Below are 8,439 nucleotides of genomic sequence, written 5' to 3'. Positions count from 1 at the left end.
ATAAACACACGCACCATATATTTGTTCTTCACTCGTTTATTACTGTTCTTTTTTTTTTTATTGTAACTCATGTTCATTGTCCGGAAATCTTTCGTCACACATCTGTGACCTCTTCTGCGACACTTCTCGTTTTCGTGTGTGCGCTTGCTCTACTTACTCTATTCTGTTCTGAACAGAACAGAATGCAGAACTCCGTTATGAACAGAATGGAGTAAGTGGAGCAAGAGCACACACGAAAATGAAAAGTGTCGCTGAAGAGGTCACAGATGTGTGACGAAAGATTTCCGGACAATGGCCATGAGTTAAAATATTAAAAAAAAAAGAACAGTAATAAACGAGTATTAAACTGTTAGGAATTAAAGGTAAACGTATATCATGTTTCAAAGACTATTTCGAAAATAGAAAATTATGTTTGTATTGAAGATTGCTTCGTTACTTTCGTTCCACTCTCAACTGGAATCCATAAGGCAGCCTTCTTAGGTCAGTATTTTTTAAAATTTATATAAATGATAAGCAAAGTTTTTTCTAATTTATAATTGTATGATGATGAGGCAAAATTCTACTCTGTTAATAAAAATACAGCCTATATAAATCTAATTTTTGATCTCCAGCGAATATTCTTATAAGTTCAAAAGGTGAACTTGTCTTTGGTATTCTTAAATGTTTTACATCTTGAATGAGAAAATTATAGTATTAAATACTTTTTAAATGGAACCGACATTCCTAAAGTTTCCAATATACCTAAACTGGGAATTCTTGCAACTCATGATTTAAATTTGTCATTAGAGTGTGTGCTAAAGGTTTTCAAAAGATACGCTGATCTTTAAGACTATTCAATCACAAGACAATTTTTATGTTGAAAATGTTTAAAAATTGCCTTTTCTCAACTTAAGTATGTCACAAAGATCTAGAGTCTTTACTGTTTTAAAAAATACATTGAGTAGGTACAACAAGCTTTTATTAAATTTATACACTAACACTTTTTTTTACTATTATTTATTTCTTCCATAATGTTTTAACCTTGTTCACTATTATACTCTTTTTCAATATTTTTAGATTGTAACTCTTAATAATTATATTAATACCGTTTATGTAGGGATTAGTTTACAGATTTTGTCTCTTTATATATATTTTTATTTCTCATGTTTATGTTTATTCCTTGAATGTTTTTAGGTATTTTCTTAGGGATTTGACCTGAAGAGTGACTGATTTTGGGAATAAAATCATTTCCCCGTTCTAATGAACTTGGATAGAATTTGCTTATGATTTTATATAGTCCTATTTCAGCCATGAAATGCGCGTAGTCTATGTACTAGCACTGACTTTTATACTTTTATACTTTATATTATTGTATTAATTTTTACTGTCCAATTTATAATTTTGATTTTTAAATTAATATTTTTATGATGAATGTTTCTTTATATGATATATTTATATGATATATTATTTAAATTTAAAATTTTAGATTAAAATCTTAGATAAATATTGATTTGGTATATGCGTCACAGCATGGATTTGGACGGGTTCTGAATTGACTGAGTTGTGGAGTGGTGGTTCATCTCTAAATTAGTTATATACATATATATTATATATTACGAAACCCGGTGTAATATTATACCGATTTTTGCCTGTAAGGTTGGAATAAATTTTTATTCCCTAATATTATTACTATATATATCTATATATATACATACACGACGAACGTCTTTCAGTTTCCGTCTACAACACCCAAGGTACCACGCAGTAGGACTGAACCCGGACCTATGTAGTTGGAAAGCAAGTTTCTTTACACACAGCTACTTCTGCATAAATACTCTCTTATAAATAGAATAATTCCAATATGGAAAAATCTACCACAAGATCTGGTAGTGACAGATAATTAAATTATAATTTAAGCGTTTTCTGTAAGAATTTAAATAATGTAAATCTTCTGAATTTTCTCAAAGCTAAGGATTACTAAATCAAATGTTGGCTTTTCTTTTCTTTTTTTTTTATGTATGTATATCTCGTTATCTATGGTTAATCGTTGAGCTAGCAAAATCATCAAAGCATCGGAAAAGTGCCATCTGGTATTTCTCCCAGCTTTTAACATAATGAATTCATACGTTAACTTCGATTTCATCTTCCCGGGTTCGATAAAATAAACTGCCAGTTAAGCGCTAGAGTTCCATGCTATCTACCAGCTCTTTCTTTCAAGTTTTAGGCTTTGTACTTAAGCTACAAACTATTATGGCCAATTTATACGTAGTAGAGAACGTTTTTCTTTAGGAATTTTTGAAAATTTATAAATGATTTCAACGAAAAATATTCCATATCATTCGGATTTCTTGAAATATTTTTCATGTATTGCATAAAATTTCTGGCTTTAAATAAACATTTTATCAAACAAGAACCACAGCAACAACAATTTAGGAATTGTATGCTTTATTTTTACTTGATATTCGTTGAGGTTAAAGAGAATCTCATAAGGTTATACCATCAGATTTTGCTTGATGTCTCTTTGGATTTTATGCACCAAATCTCTATTGTATGCATTTTTTAAAAATAGAAATTTCAAAAAACAAATTATTTTTAAATAGAAATATATGAATATAAATTCTTACTCTTTCATATCTTTAGATATGATATCTAATGTCTGCATAAAATAAGAGTCATTACAATCACCGTTACCATCACCACCTTCATTGTTTATTATTTTTCTTCTTTAACGACAACCACATTCTTCCGCAACAACATCAGCATGCTGTCGAAGTACAATTTCCTCTGGTTCCAAATACAGTAGGCTAATGGGTTTCAGTTTTGTTGGTACACAGCAAGGCAAAGGAGTCACGTCTGGTTGTTTTAATTTCATCAAACTGCGTAACATAGCGTGATTGGTGGGATTAAGATCCATTGTTATAGGAGAAGGACAGTTACCAGAACACAGATGAGCATTGAAACGTTTGGGAAAGACAATCCACTCTCCCCATCCAATAACATTGAAGTCAATGTAATAGTCATATAAACCACATGGAAGATCTTTATTTAGTACTTCTTGTTTTACTTTCTTCTTCCTTTTCCGTTTTTGTCGCCTGCGCTTTGATTTCGACTGCGACGAATGTCTGCGTTGCCGTTGCCTACTCACTTGTTGCGATTCGGCAGTAAAACGTTGGTAGATGTCTTGGAAAAAATGACTATTTCCTGAATAAAGGACCAAAAGACCTTCTCCTGGCCTTACATTGTGCTTCTGCTGTGCCATACTTATATCATCATCATTATCACGTAAATCATCTTTTTCACCTCGAAGTCGTTCCCTAACCACAATACTAATATTACCGTGCTTTGAGTTTATCCAAAAATTTACTGCTTTAGTTATATTGAATACTTCATAAACATTATCTCTCACTAGTCTGTATCGTTGAGTGCTCTTATGTAGTCTTATCCCATTTTGTTTCACCACTACAGTCCAATGTCTGTATCGATTGTTTGGCCGGCAAGATAAACGAGGCAAAGCAGACGTTGTCGTAGAAGACGGGTAAAAAACTCGAAATTCAACCGTATTGGTTTGTTCATGTATTGGTAACTTTGGTATATCAAACACATAGATTAGTTTCGGACATCCATGTTTATTGTACTTCAATTGAGGAACTGTGAAAAGAGAGACGAAGTTTTAGCTAGTAGATTAACTATTGTAATAAATACATCAATTGACAAGATATTACTACAAGTAGAGGATCTTTCTAATTTGGCGGACGCCACTTGTTTCCTTAACGAAACACTTTCAAACTTGGGATAATGGGATACTATATATAAAGGATTCCTTACATAGAAAAATTCTCATAATTAAAAAAAAATTATATTTATATCTACCTGTCTGTCTCCACTTCTATATATATAACGTGTTTATGTGTGTGTGTACGTGCGCGCGCATAATGTATGTGTGTGTACGGTTCACACTGGATATATGTACGCGAAGTTCAACAGTTAAAATGATAGGTTAGTCTCAATTCTTAAGATCCAGATTTCCATGTGATAAACAACGAATAATATTTTGTTTTTGTGTCTATAAACAATTTATGAATATTGGTTTCAAATTTTGGCACAAGGCCAGCAATTTTAGGGAAGGTGAAAAGTCGATTAGATCGACTCCAGTGCTCAACTGGTACTTATTTTATCGACCAAGAAAGGTTGAAAGGTAAAGTCGACCTCGGCAGAATTTGAACTTAGGACATAGCGGCAGACGAAATACTGCTAAGCATTTCGCTCGGCGTGCTAACGATTCTGCCAGCTCACCGTCTTACTTCCATAGATAGACAATAGTATCTATCTAAGCTGACGAATACTAGGCTACCACAAAAATGTTGGCGAAATCTCTCCTCTTCATTAACGAGAAGACGAATAGTAGTTTGCATCTCTATGATTTTTCTTTCATCGCCATGGTACTGGATAAATTTTTAAAAGTTTTAAAACTATTTTAATTTTGTTAAATTTGGCAATTTGACTGACCTGTTTTCAATATTCATTAGTCACCGTTACTTATGAGAAATATCGCATTTGCCAACGTTATATCTAACAAAAGTGACAACTCATTCATGCATGTGTGTACGTGTACGCGTCTGTCTGTCTGTCTGTCTTTATGTATGTATGTATGTATGTATGTATGTATTTATGTATGTGGGAGTGAGAAACCCCTAGTCTCTGTTTAGATATCTCTCAAGAAGGTAAAATCTGATGTAACACTTGAGATTTCGTTTGTATCCAATGATGTAGACCAGTTCTTCTGTCTGTGCAAATGCATGCATTGTTTAGAGAGTCAGTTAAGCCTTCCTTCATTAAAAAAAAGTCTCAGTCATAGGCGTCGCTTGATTTTTAACATTTCTATTGTGTGTTGCAAATTATGGCTATCCGTAACTGAATAAAGGAAAGCAACTCTATGAAAAATTCCATAATGGAATTAAAGCATGTATCAGCGTGATTGGTAAGTTCTCTGAACACCTGCTGCAAGAGGTGCCATCGTAGCTGAATAACCAAGCGAGGGCATTGCTTGAAATCGATTTGCAACCATAATGAATGCATGCATGCATGCATGCATGCCTGTATGTATGTATGTATGTATGTATGTATGTATGTATGTATGTATGTATGTATGATGATATTTCTCACAAATTCAGCATTTGTATGTACGAAAATACATCTCCCTGGGATCAAATTTTAGGAAGGAAATCCTTTTGTGATTGGATATTTGGAACTAACACTGTAATCGTTGGATTTCGTGTTTAGACGTGGATTTAAACAGTTAGGATGTAGCGTGGAAAGGTATAACTATTGGTATATAACTTCCTTTTATACAGAAAACCACAACGAAAAGATCCCCATAAAATGAAAGATCAGATTTGTGAGGTTTAAGTTAATACGTGTATTGTCTACAACTGAAATAGTGAACAGAATTACAAAAATAAGGCGAAGACAAAGAAACGTTTGACTGAAATATGTCATTGGTACAAAATCTAAGAGACAGTGAGACTGTGAGGGAACGTCTATGTGATCGCTCAACGATCTAAAAATAGTAATCACTTCTCTCTCTAGTTACACCCTACTGACTTAAAAAAAATTACGAAACATTTAATACGGCAGATTCTTCGTCGGTCTCGACGAACAGCATTTAGTTTTTTTGTGTAGTCTTAATGTAATTCTCAGGCTGAATCAGCGTGGCATAACGTGACTAGGTTGGACCTTTGAATTACAGGTGAAATCAAGGAGAAACAGAGAAAGAGAAAGTAAAATCCACCTCGGCACAGGACTTGCACTTTATTCATCGACCCCTAAAGCATGAAGGAGCAAAGATGACCATGGCAAGATCTGAAATTAAGGCACAGAGAGCCATGTACACTGCAAGGTATTCTATCCGACGCTCTCACGACTATGCTTATTCGTTGTCTTAGTCGTATACATGCTGTGGCTGAAATAACAATAAGATAGTCACGTCTGAAACGCCTTTGATCACGTCTGCTTGATTCAGAAGTGACCCGAGGCCAAACGAGACCTATCTCACGGTCATAACCGATCCCACTCGTTATAGAGAAATATTAAAAAATGTCAATTTATCAGATAAACTATCGAGCCAATTCCACAATTCGTTTTATATATTCGGAAATATGTAAGCCTCACAACATCACACTCCTCTGTAACTAATCTAGATTTACTTTAAAGAAATACCCTAATATTTTCAGTGATAGAGATGTAGCTGATTGCTTACCTTTGGCTGAATAGCTTCGCACTGTATCAGATGGACGAATCTTCGATTTTCTTAGTTGTCCAGAACTATTCTGAAGGCTTTCTTCTCTTCTTAAATCTTTGAATAAATCAATCATGAATTTTTTTGATGGAGTCCACAGCATATTCTGGTCTTTGTAGTGTCCATTACGCTGGAGTTGATAAAGAATCGCGTCTACATTTAAATGGTCGGTATTGGATAGTGTGGTTATATTCTTTAAACTTTTTATCATTCGGTGGTTTACTGCCGCCACTGGCGAAGCAGACGACAAAGTGGACCAGAGAGCTAATAATATCAATTGAAATAGAATTAATGAACAGCACATTTTCAACAAAGACGCTATAAATTCTGAGAATTCAACCAGAATATTGAGTAACTGAAAGATTCGTAATCGCTGCTAACAGTATAACTTGCAATTGAATAGTACAAAAATTAATTGTCAGTGGTATTGACAGAACTGTCTTTTATCATGAAATTATAGCTTTGTAGCAACTCAAAAGTTCCTGAAGGGAATGCAGCTCTGTTATATGAATCTTGTTTCTTTTTGATTATTTTCAATAGATCGAATGTATTGACTTGAGAATCAAAGCAGAGGTAATAAAGAAGAAAATAAAATTATGTTACTGAAAAGTGGGATCTCTGTTAAGAAAAGTTGTCATTGCTTAGAATTTGAAGAATGATTATGATCGTTTTTAAGACTTGTAAGTCCAGGTTACGATACGGTTAGGGCGAGAAGTGAAACCTGCGAAGGACGTTGTTCTTTAATAAAAGAAAGGGAGACAGCACCTTCTGAATATATATACATCTGGGTGTGTATGTGTGTGCGCATGTATGTGTGTGTGTGTGCGTGAATATATATATGTATATATATATGTGTGTGTGTATGTATATATATATGTATATATATATGTGTGTGTGTATGTATATATATATATATATATATATGTATATATATATATGTATATATATGTGTATATATGCATATATCTATATATATGTATATATATATGTGTGTGTGTATATATATATATGTGTCTTCACGTAAACGTGTAATATACGTATATCTATATACTTGTGTGTATGTGCATGTGTGTGTGTGTGCTTATGTCTGTGTCTGTATGTCTATACAATGAAGTTTGCGCGTGTTTGGTATCTGAGTTGCGATTGTTATCTTAAGAGAATCTTACAATGTTTGATCATTCCCTAATTGTCAACATACTCTTCAATCCAGACAGAGTAAGTACCATCAGAAAAGGGATTAACAGGAAGAAAGATAACGCTCAGATCAGGATTCCTTTGTGAAGGCATGGAAAACTGTGAAATTGTAAATAGCAAATAATGTGATTTCGGAAGCTCATGCTGTGCGGAACGGACATCGCTTAGGTTTTGCTAATGACGTCATTTGCTTCATTTTTTTTTTTGTAAATGATTGGACCCGGGTTGGCTTGTGGTAGAGGTGGATAATTGCTACTCATTATTTTTGTGTGCGCGCGCGCATGTCTGTGCGCGTGTATACATACGTATAAGTGTATATGTATATGCATACATAGACATAGACACACGTGCGCAACACACACACACACATACACACACACACACACACATTAACGATGTTAACGAATGTTAAGAAAACAGGAATCACGTAATCAACTTCATTAGCTTACAGCTGTTTCTGCTACTGGAAGCAGTGCATTAAAACTAAATCATTTTAATGGCTTCATCGAAGCTATCGGATGTGGTGCAAAAACTCAGCTTTGAGAGCACTGCTTCTTAAAGCAGAAACAACTGTAAGTTAAAGAAGCTAATCACGTGATTTCTGTTTCCTTGTTATTCTTTTCTATTCTAGGCAGAAGGCCTGAAATTTTGGGGGAGGAGGCCAGTCGATTAGATCGACCCCAGTACGCAACTGGTACTTATTTTATAAACCTCGAAAGGATGAAAGGCAAAGTCGACCTCAGCGGATTTTGAACTCAGAACGTAAAGACAGACGAAATACCGCTAAGCATTTCGCCCGGTGTGCTAACGTTTCTTATTTCTTTATTGCCCACACGGGGCTAAACATAGAGGGGACAAACAAAGACAGACAAAGGGATTAAGTCGATTACATCGACCCAGTGCGTAACTGGTACTTAATTTATCGACCCCGAAAGGATGAAAGGCAAAGTCGAGTGACAACGACGTCTAAC

General features: G+C 34.3%; 1 protein-coding gene across 1 annotated transcript in view; it reads right to left on the bottom strand.

The window, feature by feature from the left end:
- Positions 1-2,639: 2,639 nt before the first annotated feature.
- The window catches only part of LOC106882805 (nodal homolog), an 8,644-nt gene continuing 2,844 nt past the window's right edge, over positions 2,640-8,439 (bottom strand). Inside the window, exons 2-3 of the mRNA XM_014933587.2 lie at positions 6,236-6,538; positions 2,640-3,627 (exon numbers count right to left, since the gene is read on the bottom strand). Coding sequence (XP_014789073.2) covers positions 2,705-3,627; positions 6,236-6,485 — 1,173 coding nt within the window. The 5' untranslated portion in view covers positions 6,486-6,538 and the 3' untranslated portion in view covers positions 2,640-2,704. The remainder of the gene's footprint in view (positions 3,628-6,235; positions 6,539-8,439) is intronic.

This window comes from Octopus bimaculoides, chromosome 4 (genome assembly GCF_001194135.2).
Source record: "Octopus bimaculoides isolate UCB-OBI-ISO-001 chromosome 4, ASM119413v2, whole genome shotgun sequence".
Taxonomy (NCBI): Eukaryota; Metazoa; Mollusca; class Cephalopoda; order Octopoda; family Octopodidae; genus Octopus; species Octopus bimaculoides.
Note: the sequence above shows the minus strand (reverse complement) of the source record. Positions and strands in the feature narration are given on the sequence as shown.